Source organism: Ambystoma mexicanum, chromosome 9, assembly GCF_040938575.1.
Source record: "Ambystoma mexicanum isolate Mex_15411 chromosome 9, UKY_AmexF1_1, whole genome shotgun sequence".
NCBI lineage: Eukaryota > Metazoa > Chordata > Amphibia > Caudata > Ambystomatidae > Ambystoma > Ambystoma mexicanum.
Genome location: NC_090931.1, coordinates 465,388,802 through 465,407,939, shown reverse-complemented (window position 1 = coordinate 465,407,939; position 19,138 = coordinate 465,388,802). Strand labels below are relative to the sequence as shown.

At 47.0% G+C, this 19,138-nt stretch overlaps 1 protein-coding gene across 5 annotated transcripts in view; it reads right to left on the bottom strand.

The window, feature by feature from the left end:
* Nucleotides 1–10,986: 10,986 nt before the first annotated feature.
* PGAP4 (post-GPI attachment to proteins GalNAc transferase 4) overlaps nt 10,987–19,138 on the bottom strand; it is a 206,588-nt gene continuing 198,436 nt past the window's right edge. For all 5 annotated transcript variants that reach the window (XM_069614999.1, XM_069615001.1, XM_069615002.1 and 2 more), the window contains one exon: nt 10,987–14,408. In XM_069614999.1, coding sequence (XP_069471100.1) covers nt 13,117–14,322 — 1,206 coding nt within the window. In that variant the 5' untranslated portion in view covers nt 14,323–14,408 and the 3' untranslated portion in view covers nt 10,987–13,116. The remainder of the gene's footprint in view (nt 14,409–19,138) is intronic.

The window sequence follows — 19,138 nt, the reverse complement described above, 5'->3', positions numbered from 1 at the left end:
GACTGCAATACCACACCCACCCTGCGGGGGCAGAGCTGAGTAAAAAATCAACACACCAAAATAAACACAGGTCCCCACAAAGCCATTTTTTAAAAAGTTCTAAAAATTGGCACAGATGTCTTTTAAGTTGTTTTAAGTCATTTGGAAGGCATTACCATGTGGGGACTTGGGTTTAGGTCCCCACAGCGTGTGCATGTTTACACACCCAAGTCCCCATAAGGGGACGGACACGGACACACACACACACACACAGACACACAGACACAGACACACACACACACACACACACACACACACACACACACACACACACACTCTCTCGCAGGAGAGTACATGCTCAAATAATGACTGCCCAGGGTCGGCTCGACCTAGGGAAGGCAAAGGGGCAAGATGGCCAAATGACAAGGACAAAGAACCTATTGGCATGGCCATTTTGGAGCCAGGCCACCTTCTGGTGCCAACTGCGGAAAACAAAGGTTAAAATAATGTGAAAAGATAAGCTACCACCATTCCTGTCCAAGGCACATCTCCACTTTTCCTAAGAAATCCTTTGAGGGAGTCGAGGGCCTTTGAAAACAAAAGGAAGACCCAAGCGCAGCATACTGTGAGGTACATTGTGCACTTGTTACAGAAAAGTTGCCTTTAAGGGCATGTCAGTTTCCCGATGATAAAGTGAGCGAAAGCCCAGTGGAGTGCAGCTGAAGGCTGTGCTTCACTGGCAAAGTCATACTGTGGTGCTTAAACAGAAGCAACATGTTGGGGTGGGGTGGGAGGGGGCAGAGGTACACAACTGGAGGGAAAACTTCACATAAATGGGAATCTTTCCTAACAGTTCCCATGGGGACTGTCCCTGGTTCGGGGTGGGTGGTGCATCCTCCTTGCACCGACCAGAGCCGGGAAAAAGGGCTACACTTAAGACTACCAACAGCAGTTTGCGGCTCTCCCCCTCTCGTCCCCAATGAGGAGAGCAGGAGTGAACTCCAGGTTAATGACTTCATCAGCCTCAGAAAGATGACATTTACACACACACACACACACACAGAGCTTTCTATGCCATAATTATTTATCCTGCATGTAACATTCAATAAGGAAAAAGTCAAACAAATTATATTTTGTCATGGCACCAAAAGGAACAGTCCAGTGTGAGCTGCAAAGCCATGTGACCTCTGCAGGAGAAGAGAAGCAACCACAGCCATGTGGTCTCGCAGTACACCACCATTGATGGATACCCAGAGCAATCAAATAGTTCTGATCGCTTCAAAGCCTTCCATCCTTTTTTTGTGGAAAGCAGGCGGCTGATGGGTCAATAGAAAAAAAGAAAAAAAAAATGTCTAGCGTAATGACATGGTCACATTTATATCATGTTGTATCAGATGTGAACATCTTTAGCATAGCGAGTAGAAGGCCTCAGAGCAAACATCACTGAAACGAGTTTAAAAGAATTTAAAAAAACAAGCGTACAAAGCAGAAGGGAAACAAATGAAGCTTTTATAAGCAGTGTTCATGAATGATAGGATAGGTCATTTATAACGCGCTTGCACACGAGTGTTTCTAGGTGCCACAAGACAAGGGAGGGAGGACAAGACAAGGATCTTACTAGGCCTTTTGGCCATTCGGGCCGTGCGAGAGCCAGAAAGTGCCAGGGTCAAGGGGGAGAGGTGCAATGGAGAGGGATGGGGAAACAGGGCAGCGATGCTCTGAGTAAATGCAGCACAGGGCAGCGTGTCTCTGGATAAGCAATAGGAGGCAGGGACTGTAGGGGTTACAGTCTAACTGCACGGAAGGATGGGTGCAGTGTAGTGGTGACTGATCAAGAGAGCCTGGTACCCAGTGAGACTCCGAGGGTAACCAATCAACCAGTCAGTGCAGCAGACAGGTAGGTCAGCAGGGGAGGGAGAGAGATAGAAAGCATAGGAGAAGAGGAAAGTATTGAGCTGCTTCCGGAACTTCAGGTGGTCCGGCTCAAGTTTGAGAGGGCCAGGGAGGCCATTTGAGAGGGAGGCAACTGCAAAGGAGAGAGATCTACCCCCCCACTCTCTGCCTTGAGAAGCATCTGACCCTTAGAGAGTTTGGGGTAGCTGAGCAGCGGGCTCGAGAAGGAAGGTATTTAAAGAAGGTATTTAGGAAGAGAGTGTTGGATGTAGTGCAGGCATCAAGGGCCAGAAAGCCTTGTGGACAATGCAACTTGATCCTTGCAGCCACAGAGAGCCAATAGAGAGATTTCAGGGCTGGAGAGATACAGTCCTTGGGCTTGAGGTCAAGGATAAGTCTTGCAGTCCTGTTCTGGATTAGTTGCAGAGGGCAGAGAGTCGCGGAAGGCAGATTGAGAAAGAGGCTGTTGCAGTACTCCAGCCTAGAGAGAACCAGAGCTCTGGAGACAGTGAGCTTCTGGGGGAAGGTGAGAAAGGGAAGAGTACCTTTGTGGTGCAGCTGGTAGTGGGACTTCTTGACGACATCAGCGATGTGAGGAGAGAAAGGGTTGAGTCGAAGATGAGCAAGATTTTTTGCCTCACAGGAAGGCGAAGGAAGAGGGCCCAAGGAGGGCGGCCATAGTGTGAAGGGGAAAGCGGGAGCAGTTGTCCCAATGAGAAGGATCTCCATCTTGCTGGCATTAAGGGAGAGCTTGTTGGAGGTGCACCAGTCCTAAATTGCGGATATACAGTGAGGAATGATCTAGAGAGGAGAGGAGGCTGAGGGGAGCCTGAAGGAGAGCCGAGTGTCACCAGTATAACACTGAAAGTTAGAGGAAAAGGTAGAGATTAGGTGGGCAAAGTAGAGGATGCAAAACCAGGGTGAGAGGATGAAGCCCTGCGGAACGCCACAGGTGGAGAGAGAGCTAGCACAGAGAAAGGAACAAAGTTGGACCTGGGAGGGGCAAGGTGTCCATGTTCTCACTGAGATGATTGATCAGGATGGCATGGTTGACCGTGTCAAAGGCAGAGGAAAGATCAAGTAGGATGAAGACCGAAGGAGTGCTTGAATCAAGGTAAAAGAGCAGATCTTCACAGGTGTTCAGGCGAGCAGTTTCCGTGCCTTTGGCAGCTCTGAAGCCAGACTAATGGTCAGGGAGACAACCAACAGATTCAGTGTGTAGGGTAAGCTGGGAGCTGGCCAGCTTTTCCAGGAGTTGGCCCAGAAAAGGGGTGATGAAATCAGGTGGTAGCTTGCGGGACAGGTAGGATTGGCAGACGACTTATTGAGGAGGGGTTGCTTGCGGAGAAAGGGGAAAGTTCCAGTGGGGGAAAAGTGATTATAGAAATCAGCCAAGGGTCTCGATATGGTCCTTGATGGTTCTGAGAACAGGGGAGCACCATTTTGAACAACACTTTCATAGATTGGACCGTCATCAGGTGTAGTCCGAGAGAAAGAGGAGAAGAGGGAGCATTGGCCAAAGGGGGCCGAGAGATGGAGAGGAAGACGAGAGACAGGATGTCCTGAGTTTTAGTGGTAAAGTGAGAGGCCAGAGACATACAGAGGGCCTGGGAGGTAACAGGAGCGGTAGAGACTGCAGCAGGATTGGCCAGTTCCTTGCAGATTTTAAAGAATTTTGACATGTTTTTAGAGGCTGCCGAGACGCTGGCTTGAATGTGGGCTCTCTTCCTGAACAGGACAGAGTCTGTATTGCCTCTGGAGCAGGCGGCAGGCCACTTTGTCAGAGGATGCGCCTGAAGCCCCCCACTTCCTCTTAGCCACTCTGCACTTGTCTTTCACGAGGTCAGAGTCATTCCAAGAGTTGCACTTGGAGGTAGGCTTTAGCTGGATTTTCATGAGAGGGGCAAGTATGTCCAGAGTGTTGGAGATAGAAAGATGCAGAATTTAGAGGGCTGTGTCAGAGTGCGTCAGCCGTAGGAGTAGAAGGAGCAGAGAATGTAGAGGCAAAGGCATCCACTGACACGCGTCATGGGCCGAATGACCGCAAAGGTAGGTGACAGTGCTGGGGTGGGCTTTGCCAGAGGGATAGAGCGTTTCAGGCAAGAGGAAAGTAGAAAGTGGTCAGCCCAAGAGAGATGAGTGGTAAGAGGGTTAGAGAGGGGTTGTCTGAGGAGATGGGAACATCCAAAGTATGTCTGGCATAGTGTGTCGGACCAGAGGGCAGAATGGAGAGAGAAATCATGTAGCAGAGGTTGAGGAAAAGCCAAGAGGAGGGATTAGAAGCATCCAAGTGGATGTTTTGGTCTCAGAGGAGAAGTTGAGAGGTAGGGGCAAGGAGAGAGGAGGAGCGGTCAGCACACTCAGAGGAAGAGGGCAACCTGGCCAGGTGGCCTGTACATGGTGGCTACAGCCAGAGAGAGCCCAGCAGAGATAGAAAGCCTGCAGACCAGGCATTCAAAGGAGGAGTAGGCCTGCGTAGGAATGACAAAAGCAGGGAGCCACTCAAGAAAGATCACAACTACTCCACCTCTGGGTCGGTTGGTTTTGGGCTCTAAGAAAATCTTGTAGCCATCATGGAGGAGAGTGTCAAAACACGTGACAGAGCTGGCAGTGAACCATGTCTCTGTAAAAGCGAGGGCATCAAGGTCGAGTACTTTGTGTAGGTGGCAGATGCCTTAGGAATGTTTGACAGCAGATCGAGAGTTGAGAGTAGCGACGTGGAGCAGGTTGCCACATTCAAAGACTTCCAGGGACGGGTACAGGCTTGAAGTGCACCTAGTGGAAGAGGAGCCCAGAAGTGGGCGGGGTGTAATCGGCAGATGGCAGAGGAGCCATCGGGGTGCTAGTAGGGGTAGCGGGAGAAAGAAGGAAGTTGATAGACGACTCCTGTGTCTTATCAAACAGGAGGAGATTGGGCTCAGGGCTCTGGACCGAGACGTTGCGATTCAGATAGATATACATGAGGACCTTGGAGGAGTGGAAGGGGGCCAAGAGGGCCTCCCACCAAGTGCCACCATTAATGAGGGAGGAATAGATAGGAGAGCGAGCCAAGACCATATGAATGGTTCATAGGTCTGGTGAAGGAACGACAAAGAGGATGTTGGTGAGAGTCTGTCTGGAGGAAGCACTGATGTAGGTATCAGAGATAGGGAGGCATGGGTTGGAGACCAAGATATCCCTCTTGTACTTCCTTCCAGACTTAGAGGGATAGAAGATAGAGTAGTAGTTAGAGAAGATGGGAGAGCCGGCAAGCACCATAGAAGGTGTGAGGAAGGGTGCGAGAGAAGGGAGACGCACAGTCCAGTGCCACACAACGCAGGGTGCACAGAGGGGGGTGTGCTGGGGTTACAACAAAAGGGGAAAGACACAGAAGGAGAAAACAAGTGACTCACAACCGTACAAAGGCACCCCCTGCGGGGTGTGGGACCTAGACAGTGGGAGAAATCCTAATGGGACATTGTTAACAGTACCACAGTTACCACAATGTAAAACACCCAGATTCAACTTTCCCGATTTGTCACAGAAGGTTGGTGGCTGCAAGCTTTGTGCTTCCATGGTGGACACCGGCAGACACCATCTGGAGCTGTCCTTAGCCTTGAAGTGGGACTGCAACGGGCACTGCCCTGTGGACAAGAAACAAAAAGGGCCTATTGCCCAATCAGGACCAGGGGAGGGAGGAGTGGAAGGAAGGCAACGAGGCTGCGAGGTGGCCAAGAGTTACAACAATCAAAATACACCTTCACTTTAAGATGGATTTACCAGTTTAATCAATTTCAAAGCAGATAGAGCCCAACAAGCAGAAATATAACCCCAATCACTCACGAGCAGAACACTCGAGCAAACCTCACTGTGTGCTTCGGCTAGCTGATGGGAAATGCTGGGCTGTAGCCACGGACATAAGGAGGCAGCTTAGTGCTACGGGCCAGTGCCCAATCAAGACCAGGGGAGGGAGGAGGAAGGGAAATAAAAATCATGTGAGAAAACGGTTTGAACTGTTTCTGCATGACATAGCAGATGAAGTGCCATTTTTACCCCTCCAAGTATGTACCTGCAAGAGCTGTGGCAGACAAGACACTCCAGCATGACTTAAAAACAGGCGCAGATCGTATGTAGTTCCAATAAGAGACACGAAACAAGGCAAGGAAAGAGTGGGATTTGGGCTTTGCAAGATCGGTTGCTTAACTAACCACATAGAGGGCCAAAAGAACATTTAGTTTTATAGGGTGCGAAATAGCCAGCAGAAAATAGGGATACAGTGTTGCACATTTAAACATCACATCACTATGGAGACTGACAGACGGATACAGAGACATTTGTGGCAATCTAGGTATTGGCTCCGAACTACCCTAAGGAAGCTCAGTCGTATAACCAACCACATTCTGGGGGAAATGAAATGGTTGCAAACGAAGAACAAGAGTCTTGTATTAAGCAGATGAGCACTGCTAGAACTACATGTCACCACACGAGGGATGACCCCTCACTATATATTTGGTAGTAATACTAAAAATGAACGGTTAATGCAAATACTACCTGCCTGTTTGGCCCAATCTTCACAATTATAGGCCATTTAGTGCATGCAATAATCCTAGGAATACCACATGTGTAATACTGCCATTTTATGAGGGCAAGTGAAGGGAACATTTTAACCACCCCAAGAACTCTTTTACACGAAGTGATGGTGTGCACAAGTGCACCCTTTTCACTTCATGGAAAAAATGATTTCGCCAGACCCCAAAGGAGGGTTAAAAACTTGTAATCTAATATTACCATATACTCACCCTCTCTGCAATGTAATGCATGAAAGTGCCAAAAAAGACCTTATTGTGCTTTATTAAAATATCAGTAGCTTTACAATCCGCAACTGTGCGGAATCCATTTTCAGCATCAAAAACGAGGGCAATTGGTAAAAATAAAATTAAAGAATAATGCATGCGGATTAGAAATATTGCATGAAGTACACAAAAGAAACCACACAAAAATAAACATCTTGCCAACGTACTGGACGACGACTCCTAATGAGGCTGAGACCAGTTATTATAGTCTGCGGTATGTAACTGTCAAAATCCATTAACCTTATGAGGCCATTGGTCGAAATTTTGGACCGGAAAAAAAGGTCGAACCACTTATTATTTATTATTATTTTATTTATTTATTTGTTTACCCATAGTATAGTCAATGCTTGGAACAATCTTTCAGCAAAAGTGATGGAGCAGAAATATATTGAAACAAGAACTCAGACAGGAGTCGCCTTTGCAGGGTGTGGATGAGAACAGTGCACCTCCCTTGTGCCTGGTCTTCTACTTGACAAACTCCTTTAAGTTCTCTGGAGGCGACTTCCCGAAGAGCTGCCTCCACCTTGCTAACCTGTTCCTGAGAGCGTGAGGTGTAAGCGTTTTGCATAAGGTACAGCCGTCCCAGCCATGGTCGGGGCCAAGGCAGCGGAGGTAGAGGGTGTGGGGGGGGGTCGGACATAGGGTAGGGACCCTCACATGCTGGAAACCTGCTGAAGCCCATCAGTGTTGACTGGCGCCAGAGTGGAGCGTGGCGCCAGAGAAGCGAGCAGTACCCGATTGAAAAAGAAAACAAGAAGACAAAAGTACTTGTCTGTGGGAGAGCGCATGGAATTACTAGACCGGAGGCCTAAACCAAGAGCACCTGTGAAAGCAGTCCATTCCAGTCAATGTGGAAAGGGGGACTGGGGAGTGGCGCCGATGGTCAGAGTCAGGGGAGTGCGTCCTCGCGGGGCCCCACCCCCACGCGCCTCTAAGGGAGGGTGATTTTTCTGGTGGGGGACGTTCCGTCTCCGGTCCCTGTTGAGGGACGCCTGTATCATATGGAGGAAAGGGGACGGGACGTACGAGTATCACTCGGATTCGAGGTGCAGCAAGTAAAAAGGGGCATGGAAGGGAGACCGTTTCACTGAACGGGAACATAGGCACCACGGCAGTCACGGTCTGCTCACTATATGCCCACAACCAGCAGCAGATGCCGTTCTGTGAGGCGGCACTGGCCTCAATTAGCTAATGGAAAACAGGTTGACTCATCTGTGGGGCGACCTTAACCAGATCATCAACCCACTAGCAGACTGGTCTTCAAGTAGGCCCTGAGCAACCCCCCACCAACCACCCAAGACTTACTGGTTGACACATGGAGAACACTACACCCTCACACTCAGGCGTTCATGTTCTTCTCCCCTCCCACATTGGATGGTCGCGAGAATTCACTACATTCTATTAGAAGCGTCACAGGAACATACCATGATGAAGGCGGGCATCCAAGTCGTGGCGTTGTCATATCATGGCATGTGCAGTAACCCCCTCGAGATGGGGCCTAGGACACCACTCGATGCGCAATGGGTCTGCAACGACACTCTTTACAGGTACCCGCTCTTCAAAGAGACAAAGAAGAGATTAGTGAGTTTTTCCAACACAATGTCGAAGAGGACAACCCACTACAGATTATTTGGGAAGCAGCAAAGGCCACCTTCCGTGGCCTCCGGATCTCAGAGGGAGCAGCTAAAAAGAGACCAAGTTAAAGCAGGCAATCCAGAAGAAAGTTCCCTTAATGTAACAGGGACGGGAGGAGGGGGTCAGAAAAGGAGATAGCGGAAATCAGGGGATTTAGAAAGGAGTTAGGGGACATATGGAGGGGAAAGGCCATCTCGCAATTACGATACGTGAAACAAAAATACTACGATAAAGGCGGCAAGGCACATACGATTTTGGCTGCTCGTCTTAGGTTTCAAAAGGAGCAACTGACAGTTTACAAAATAAGGGAGGAAAGGACGGTTTACAAAATAAGGGATGAAAGGGGTACGGGTACACAACCAACCAGAAGACATTGTCCCACATTTTGGGGAATACTATGCACGATTATACACGACAGAGGCCACGGGGACAGGCCAGGGAATTCCTCGAAAGCTTGACCATCCCCACACTTAACGCAGAAGACAGGGCAGCACTCGAGCTCCCAGTTAATACCGAAGAAATTATGAGGGTAATCGCCATGCTGAAACCGGGCTCAGCCTTGGGGCAAGACGAATATAGTCTGGTCTTCTACAAACAGCATGGTACCCCATTGGCCCCGATCCTGGCAACATTAATTAACAGCATGTTAGACTGTCGGGGGTCCTCCAGACTTTTTCACGCAAGCACGGATCAAAGTACTACCAAAAGAGGCAAGGGACATGTGCTGTGGTTCATATAGGCCACTATCACTAGTAAACGTGGACACAAAGATCTATGCAGGTGTATTGGCAGAGAGGTTGAGTCAGTTCCTCCCTAAACTAATTCACAAAGACAAGGTGGGATTTATAAAGGGGCAAGCAGGGTGCGGACAACATACGCAAGACGGTTCACATTATAGAAGGAGAGTGTCCAGGGACCCCATTTTATCGGCAGATGCAGAGAAAACCTTCGAGAGGGTTCAGTGGCAGTTCATGGAAAAAACCCAGGTGGCTCGCCGGAGAACTGGCCCTATACCAAAACACAAGTGCCAAAGTGGTAGTGAATGGAACGGCCAGCTTTGAGCACTCATTTTTGCCTTGACATTAGACCCCTTGGCGGCATCCATCCACGCCAATGGACAGATCAGGGGGATCCGACGGAATTCAAACTAGCCCTACATGCAGACAATGTCCTGGCATACATTACACACCCCAGGCACGTCAGTCCCCGCCTTCCTAAGGGCAATAACATCATATGCAGCTTACCCTTTTGAAGACAATAGTGTTTCCATTAACAAACTTGTCCCCCATACGGTAGGGACTCTCAAGGCGCGGGGCTTAAAGACACACACCACCAGCATAAAATACCTGGGGATATTTATCACACCAAAGCATGACGACATGTTTGGGCACAACTAGCCCTCCCCACCCCCCGATATGGGAAAGCATAAAACGACAACTCCAGAAATAGTCCAAGATGACAATCCTCACAAATTATAACTAGAACACCCACCGTTTCAATTGGAAGTGCGAGGAAGGTATCACCCGGCAATGGTACCTGGCATCCTCGGGGTCCCAGGAAGCAATGGAACATAGACAGTAATGCATCGGAAAATGGGGAGAGAGAATATAACTCCACCTCCTAAGCAGGATTTATGCCTGCACCCTGGGTGTACCGATCTCAACAGCTTAGCTGGGGGCCAACATCTTCCCCGGCCATGGAACTTCAGTCAGGAAAGGGAAGAGGAGTTTTATTCTACCCTTGGACTACCGACAGTAGATTAATAGAAAGAACGTGGGTAATGATAATAAAACCACAATGTCATTCTAGGGACAATGCTCACCGAACGAGGGGTACTATGCCAATTTATCTGCTGAAATAGCTACAGTATTACCACAAAACTAGACAATCAAACCTAGAAAGAGAATAATGCAACCCACTGACTACCTGATACATAAACTAAACTACAAGGATTATGAGACATACAACCCACTAACCATAACCTCCAATTTCTGCTTACTTAATTCACACAAAAGCAACACAACCACCTCTCTCATAGCAAACCGCACGGACTTCACCACACTGCAACAACAAACTACCAACACATAGATCGCAACAACAGCATGCAAGGTCCTGCTTCGATCCTATTTGCACACCCAAGCTCAGCGCACAGTGAAAACCGAACTGAAACTGCCAACAGTACACCATCTCTCGCTTTCCTACGCCCTCTTCACCCACTAACCCACCCCGTCCACCTTTCTTTACAGATCCACCTGAGCGCCTGGAGACAAACTCTGTTGGTGACGATGCGCTATATAAATACCTTTAATATTAACATTAACAGAAACAGGGATATAAAAACCCCTGAAAGAGCAAGGGTATGCCTGGCGAAAACGTATGTATGTGCATTATGAGCATACAGGCAAAGGCGCATGGTGGTTTGGACAGGCATGCCATTTTCATATATTAAATTACGTTTCTATGATGTGGTGTATATTAATTAAGCATTCCACTACAAACAAAAGGGAGAAAGTCTTTTTGAGAGTCATTTTTGACGACATAACACCCTTCCTCTTAGCCACATTCTCTTATGCACCAGGAGGTCTTGGATCAGTGTAGTGTCATACTTGGGTCATTTTTGTTGTAGAAATTAACATCGAAACTCAGACAATTTTTCAAGTAACTTTTATTTAACACGCATTTGAGATAATCATTAATGTATATATGGCCATTTACTTTCTTCAGGAAGGGGAGATTAGTAGAATCGAACAGGGAGTTTTTGAACGCGGTCTTCACATAACGTGAAAGGTCAGCCAACATTTACTATTTAAGACAAGTTGAAGGACAAACAAGCTTTACTTGCAGGATCCTACCGCTATATGCCAGAGATGGTTTTTTTGAGGTGTCATTATAGTGATTGGATAAACAATTGCCCAGAAAGGAGAACATGGTGCAATGAATTCACACTTGTCCCATGCCAACTGGACATCACTAACTGTATGGACAAAAATTAATTAAGAATAATGTCAACAAACAAAAAAATATGCTACTAGTGTTAAAACCATCCATTCACGTTATGTATTTAGTCTGTCAATCTCCCGAGTTATCCACAGCGTCAGAAATTTGAAATGTTCAATGCTGCAATTACTTCCAGTCCCACTGGCTGCATTTTTATAAATTAAAACGTAACTTTCAAAGGATCTTCTTTCCTCCTTATGACAGTGTGACTGTCAATGATGCCACAATGGCCGCTCAGAATACTAGAGCAGTGCTAAATCCATCTCACCGCAAAAGCTCTAATGGGTCAGATTCTAACAGCAAGACATGAGTGTTGATCGTGAGGTCAACAAGCAATTTATACTGGAGTCTTTGAACCGGCTCATCAGAAACCGTGTACTCAAGAAAACCAAGTATTGGCAAAGGCAACAATTGTGGCTGTACTAGAAATCGTAAGGAAGCCATTTAACCAGATTAGTAATGTAAATTGTTGCAAACACAAACCTGCTCGCATTTTTGCTCATAATTAAAGCATGTAGGACCCATAGATAAGTAACTATGGTGACCTCACGATCTCACAGGGCACTGTAAAGTCACTGTACTCCGTTAAATGGAAACGTGCCCAAATAAATATATGTTAAAAGACCAACAATGTGTGCAAGTTAATGATTGCCCACAAGAGAGAGGAAAAAAAAAGAAGACTTCCAGCTACCACAGCAAAGGGGCTGCCTGACCCAAAGAAGGCTAGCGACAATGTGCAATATAACTATTTAAAAATACAGAAGAATTGCAGCTGCCTCCAACATCCCAACTCTTCCCTCTGCACATCTGTAGCAATACTTTGGATTGCATATAGGTAACACTAAATTGCCACCTAAATGAGCCACAACTAAATGATTGCTCAGAAGCCAAAACGACCTGTTGCTGCATCTTCCTTAGCCTCATACGCCAACATCTTTCACGATTCTTCAACCCATTTTACTTCCATGCCCAATTCACTTGCAATAAGCAGCAATGCTTTTTTCTTTTAGATCTCAGCTTGCTGCAAATACGCATGCAATCTCACCAACTTATTCATATTCGAAAGGGAATCTCTCTGGGTATCACTAGGATGGATCACAGAGTAAAATAAGTTCAGCCTGCGATGATGTGCAAGTTGGAGGTCTCCCTTGCATCATTTAGTGGCCACGAAATGCTTGGAAACTCCCTGGTTGTACTTTTGGAATAAAATAAAGATGGGTTATACCCAGACCGTTGTCCCTTTTTCGAGTCCCCGCGCATCTATATAATCTTTTTTGTAGTATATGTTGTTATTGTTATAAAGAGCAGGAGCAGGCAGGAGCAGTTGCAAACACAGATGGCAATTTATTTCATTATTGTTTGTTTTGTAATGCACACAAGTATAAAGGATACTTCTGAACGCATTACGTTTTCAGAAGTTGGGTGCCTAATGGCTGGCGAGTGTGCATGGATATGTGTGTTGAAAAACAATACCGTGTTTCGGCACCCAATATCTGATTCACTAGCTCTGAATGGGAGTTGGGCCACGTTCATCTCCCCCATATAACCCCAACCCCTTTTCTTGCCTAGATTCAGTACATCTTATGGAAACCGGGTCCAGGCCCACGTCTATGAGATGGGATTCTCATTACCCGATTTCATTTTTGAGATGTGCAACTATTACTTTAGAGCAGTCGCTATTTGTATTGCTTGTGTAAGGATACAACTAGCAGGGCTATATTTTACTAGTATTGTGCTACAGGGTGAGGTGCAGATTTAATCTCAGTGATGACAAATCGCTTCAGAGCAATTTAGGATCATCAAAACTCAACCGGAGGCTAGAATACATGCCCACGTGTTGCACAAGGTTGGGCTCCACCACGTAGGCCCATTCCCCAGTCTGATGCAAGTTGTAGTAGAGTGCTGTGTCTTTGGCGAAGCCTCTGCGGCACTCTATTTTAGCAAAGTAAGTCAATGCACGGCGAGCTGAATCGGCAGAGTACAACATGGCAGGTGTACAGCACTCTGTGGCGGGCACTACATTGTAGAGAGATGGAGACAGCCGCCGCAGTTCAAGCACGTAGTGCCGCCCAACTAATTCTACTAGTGCCATGCTGTACAGAGCAAAGAAGATAAATGTCGGCCAACTGGCTCCAGAATTCCAAACCACCTTTCCATAGATCCAACTGAAAACTGTTCCGGCAAACATTCCCAGTCCAACCCACTCCAGGATTCTCATGGGCTCTGGATTAACATAGCGCTGGAGCCGCTCGGGGTGGAAGAGTTTAAAATAAAGGGCACCTCCAAGAGGAATATCAGGGAAGCGCACCAGCAGCAGTTGGTTTAACACCTGAAATATCTCCACTTCAGGCACAGCATCGTCCTCCACCAGAAGCACATACTCTGGATCAAAAGTCAAAAGTGCCTGCTCCAGGCAGAAGGCATAATCTCGCTTCTCCTTCTCGAATATATTGATACCCATATCACCAGAGACTGTGCTATAATGCTCGACAGTGGGGATAAGCCTGGAAAGGAATCTGGCATCTTTATGGGTCTTTGGATCAGAGTCGACATTGCAGAGGAATAGCTGGTGACGTTTGCAAGAGTAGCCACACTCTTCTATAAGTTGATGGAAGCGTGACATCACCTGCAGCAAGTAATGGAATTCCTGCTTTCGCCCAATTGTGATGATGGTGATCACCAACCAAGGCTTGGCTTTTGCATGCCCGGAGGTGTCCTTTCTTGCTGTTGAGGAGGCGTTGAGAAACTGAGGTAAATCAGCAAAGTATTTGACCGCTTCTTGTGCTTCTTCCAGGTTTCGGTCCAAGAACTCTTGACTCATGCGGTCTAAGTGCCACGTGCGAAGGTAAAAGTAGGAGTGGAGGAGACGGTGACATGCCATGGGGCCAAAAACAAGGAATGTGAGGACTGTGAGACCAAGGAAATGAAGGATGGTAGTGGACCAGTATTTCCCTCTATGGCAGGTACGTAAAACACACAGGGACATTGTATCCCAATAGGCTGCTGTTCGGGAATACCTCAACACCAGTCAGAACTTCATTCGTGCATCCTCAGTGGTCCAGCACAGGTGTCCTAGGGTACAGAAGCAAACAGATTGAAAATCTGCACTTGTTAACAATCTACATTCACATCAAGATTTGAATCATAATAAGAGTTGCACTGCTTTTACTCTTGAAAGTCACGTACAACACAAATAAAACTAGGGCAATTTATACACACAAGAGACATTCTACATACACCAAAAAGACCTCCACAAACAAGCTATCTGTACACCACTCCATGCATATGGACAATACCAACACACCAGAACATCTCATGAAACGCACACAGGAAAAACAACACAAAAGAAAACAAATAAACACAGTGTTATTGTGCAAATCTCCATCAGTGTTCTGATTAACCTTTCTCAACTTTTTTTTAAGTATCAGTGTTAGTTCTGATGCAGCCCGTCAGGGCAATCAATAACAAATTCATGCATATTCAGTTTATTACCACACCGTGAAGATATTTGCTAGACAATAATGGAATTACACATGTTTAAGAATTCTCCTTGCTTGGACAATACATTCACCCAAGAAGGGCATTTGTGTGCACCTTTCCAAAAAACGACAGTTTGCTCAAAGTTGGTACACCGATTCCCACAACCCACCCTAAAAAACACATTGCAAAAAACTATAAGCCGCCTGGCAGAAATGCAGAGACCCCAACACCAAACGTTGTACGTGATTATTTAGAATACGAACATTTCGAAGACGAGACTCTCGTATTCTAAATGTTCTTATTCGAAATAAGCACCCCACTACTAAATGCCCTTTCTACACCCCGCCTCCCCCAATCCTTACTTACCTTTCGGTGGCAAACCTCGCTGTGTGTGTGCCACAGAGTCCGTGCAGCGCCAGTTCCCTTCACTTTCGTGGATGGGAACAGGGTCCTCTTTGTTTCTTTCTCAAAAACGTTTTGGGGGATGCAGGGAACACCACCGCCCCTCTCGATTCCATTATAGCGAACAAGGGTGCGCAGGACAACCGGGCAACCCCCGCTTCCCTTGTCGCTATAATGAAACCGAATGGTTGAAATGTTAATCATGTACAGCTGAAATCCGAACATTTCAACCATTCGTTTTTTTTTTTTTATTTACGATCTTTTCTGTGAATACCAGCACCAAAGTGGCACAGCGAGTAGAGCGCTCGCTTTGACATCCGTGCAGAGCCTGCTAACGCAGGTTCGAATCCCGGCGGGGCCAATCTCAGCCTTTCATCCTTCCGAGGTCGATAAATGAGCACCACACACCGTGGGTAATAATAAGCAGCGCTCAGATACCTGAGGGTTTGTAGCGCTATATAAAAGCCTAATTATTATTATTATTATTATTATTAAAGCTTTTCTAAAAGCAACAACCACAACCTACTACGAGGTCAGTTGCAGCTAAATAAAAATGCGCTCCTATATGACCCCCAGATTACTCTAGCCCTTAAACCACAGAATGCTGTGCAAGACTACTACTTTTTCACAGAGAAGTTGAAAAAATAACAGAAGGCACCTTCACTCAGACACACAACCCCCTACTGGGCACCAAAGACATGCGCTATCGCTCCCTGGCCCATCCTGCAAACAAAGTTAGACTTCCAGCAAACAATACAAAATGCAAGTAACTAACTAGAAAACACAAACACCCACGCCCTGATAAGAGAACAATGAACATGTTAAACTGGTATAGAAAATCACTCTGGGTACTTGAGCAGGGTTTATCAGGCAAGCAACTGCAGCAATGTGACTGTTCAAACCATATGTCTTAAGAAAGGATTGAAAAACTAATCGTATACATCACTACTGTCACAAACATAGATCCGGCTACAGGGCCTCTTGAGGGTACTTATTCTTGGTCTTGGGTGATTCAACTGTGTCAAACTGGGCTTCTCTATGCTTTTCTTGTGGTTGCACCAGGTTCAAGACAAAGTGAGTGGCATTGATCTAGGTGTCAAGTCAACATAGAGATTGTAATCTGTGCAGTTCGAGACGGGCCAGGGATCCTAGTTCCAGTGAAGCAAGCAGTGAGGCCTGGATCCACAGTAGTTCACCCCAATATGCCCTGGAGGATGGTTACGGAGAAGGGCTTTTCCCAGTCTTGGATTACACATGTCTTGACCTCTATGGTAAAAGAAATCGTAAGGGACCTCACTCCCCACATAGATAGATATGTATTTTCTTGTTGTTCAGAAAGGAATCAAAGAATGAGTGGGAGATCCCTTCCTTATGAAAGGCAAATTGTTACTGGGGATTGGATAATAGCAAGCTTGTAGTTAGAAGTCCAATCCCAGTCGATTGAACAAGTGACCATTGTTTTATTACATCACACTCAGAGTGCTTTCAGAAAAGCAAGATTGTGCAAACCCTTCTCAGGCCCACCTTTCCCCCTTTGGCTACTCTTAACTCTACGCCTTTTTCCATGCATGAAGACTTCAAAGGCCCTTTATAGTCCAGCACACTGGCAAAACGCTGGCCTTTGCTATGAGAGTACCCTTTTGTATCACTGTTCCAAGGAGGGGAGGCATTATCCTTCCTCCAGGGGAATTAAAGGAAGAAGCCTGGCCAATGCCATCATTTTACTTAGAACAGTGGAGACAGCCAGGCTAGCCATGACTATACATTTACTTGACATCACAGACTTAGGCTCACAGGGTTGGCACTTGTATATCATCACGACTAGTTAGCAAGGCTAGACCTGATAGACGCGTACCTCACCGTGCCTGTAGCAGTAGATCATTGTCCCTTTTTGCCTTTTACTTGGAGATGGCAGTCCTGGCAGTTCAGAAGCCTGCCATTCGGCCTCCATGGCTTTTCCCAAATTAATGAGGATGGTAGCGGAGTAAGGAGGATCATATATCTGGACGATATTCTGTTCATGGTGGAAAACAGGGCCTGACTGCATGCTCAAGTGCAGTGGGCAACCTCTGCCTTGACAGACTTAGGGTTCCTAGTGAAAAAGGAGAAAATCGGCACTCATCCCCAGCAAGAGAACAGAGTTTCTGGGCTTTGTGGTGGACACCAGGAAAGTGCCTTTGGAACTCATAAAATGAGGGCAATAAAGAGAGTAGAGTAGTCCTCAAGAGATCGGTTAAATAGCTTCGGAGTCTAGCTAGAGTAGTGGGTCTGCTAGCATCTTCCAAGCAATTTTCCCCTCGCCCAGTGCACGACAGGGCCCTGCAGAGGCTAAAGATCAGGCACCTTAAGGAGGGGCATGCGTTACCACCAGTTAAGTCCTGCTATACGATGCAAGCAGAGCTGAGCTTTGGTGGTGGCTCCACAATATAGAGGCATGGAACGGTCAGGATATATTTGGAGATATTGCAGAGCTCATCATAGAATCCGACATCAGCAGGTCAGGGTGCCAGATGTGGGCAAATGCAAACATGAGGAAAATGGTCTCTGGCAGAGCTAGAATTACACATCAACTGTCTAGAGCTGCTAGCGGGCTAATTTGCAATTAAAGCATTTGTTAAGATGGATTTCTGAACTCTGTCCTGGAGGGGCAGAGGTTCAGAAGGCCAGCCTAGTTTCTTGGAACAGGGTAACCTCTGGACAAGCCAGACCAATCAGGGTAGCGATCGCGGCGGTCAAGACTAGGTCTCAAGAGGGGTGAAGGTGACTGAAAGCACGCAATGAGCACACAAAGCAAGGACACTTACAAATTACTCCAAGCAGGTTTTATATTAAAAATATATACACATTTATTACAAGGCCTTTGTAACATTGACCGTAGCGAGAAATCACAATAAAACTCAAGTAAACCAACACATACCAAACCAATACAATATATATACAAATACAAACGAGTCTAACGAGTTAGATGCATGAAATGTGTAGACCACCTGGATGTGGAGGAAAACAGGCAGTGCGAATAATAATTAGACCCAGTCCGCCTTCAGAGGCACCTAACTAAAAGGAAGTCCAAGCCCTACGAAGAGTGGAGCCTTGTGCTCAAAAGTACCTGCACACGCTGGTGCCAATGGGCAAAAAGGGGAGTCTCTTCGAGGGAATCAGGCAGTTTAGTTCGTTGAACAAATGAAGATGAACGGAGCTCCGCGACTCAAGCACAGCCTCCACTGTGGGCAGAAGCAGAGCGCGAGTACGGAAAGGCGTGCCGTTAGACACAGCGGGGAAAAGCTATGGGCTCCTGCAGGAGGGTGACCAGTTCCTAGCGATGCTACTCACCGGTCCCCGATGCAAGCAGACCCAGGCTTCTCCGCGTCAGTTTCAGTCGCTGGCAGGTTCAGATATGAGCAGGGGACTACTCGGCATCGTGTAGATTCCGTAGCAGCAGAAGTTGAGTGGAGGACGTCCCAAACGCAGTGAACCCGCACAGTTTGTTACCACAGCAGGGCAACGGAGCGGTCGTGTGCATTTCAGCCAAATGTACACTACTCACTTCAGAACTGGGAATGCCAAGTGTACGAATCGTGTGAGAGTGACAAGGACTCGTAATACAACACAACCTGACAGCGGTTACAGAGCAAGACTCCTGGGTAGGCTGGTCAGTCTGCTGGATCGCCCAGAGACACTTCCGAAGGCTTACGTGCAGGAGATGTTGAAGATGCCAAGAATAGTTGTTCCCACTATTCCAAGGGTCAAAGTACCAGTACAGGCCTTCTCGTTCGATCCGAGGTAGAAAGGGTTTCACAAAGTGACAGCAGTGCAGAGGAGCAGCCCTTCAGCGGGTCACCAGCGATTCCTCGGTTCAGCCTCGTGGTTGCAGGATACTTGGCTCCTGTATTCCTTTGTTCGTGAGAACTCAGGAGATCGAC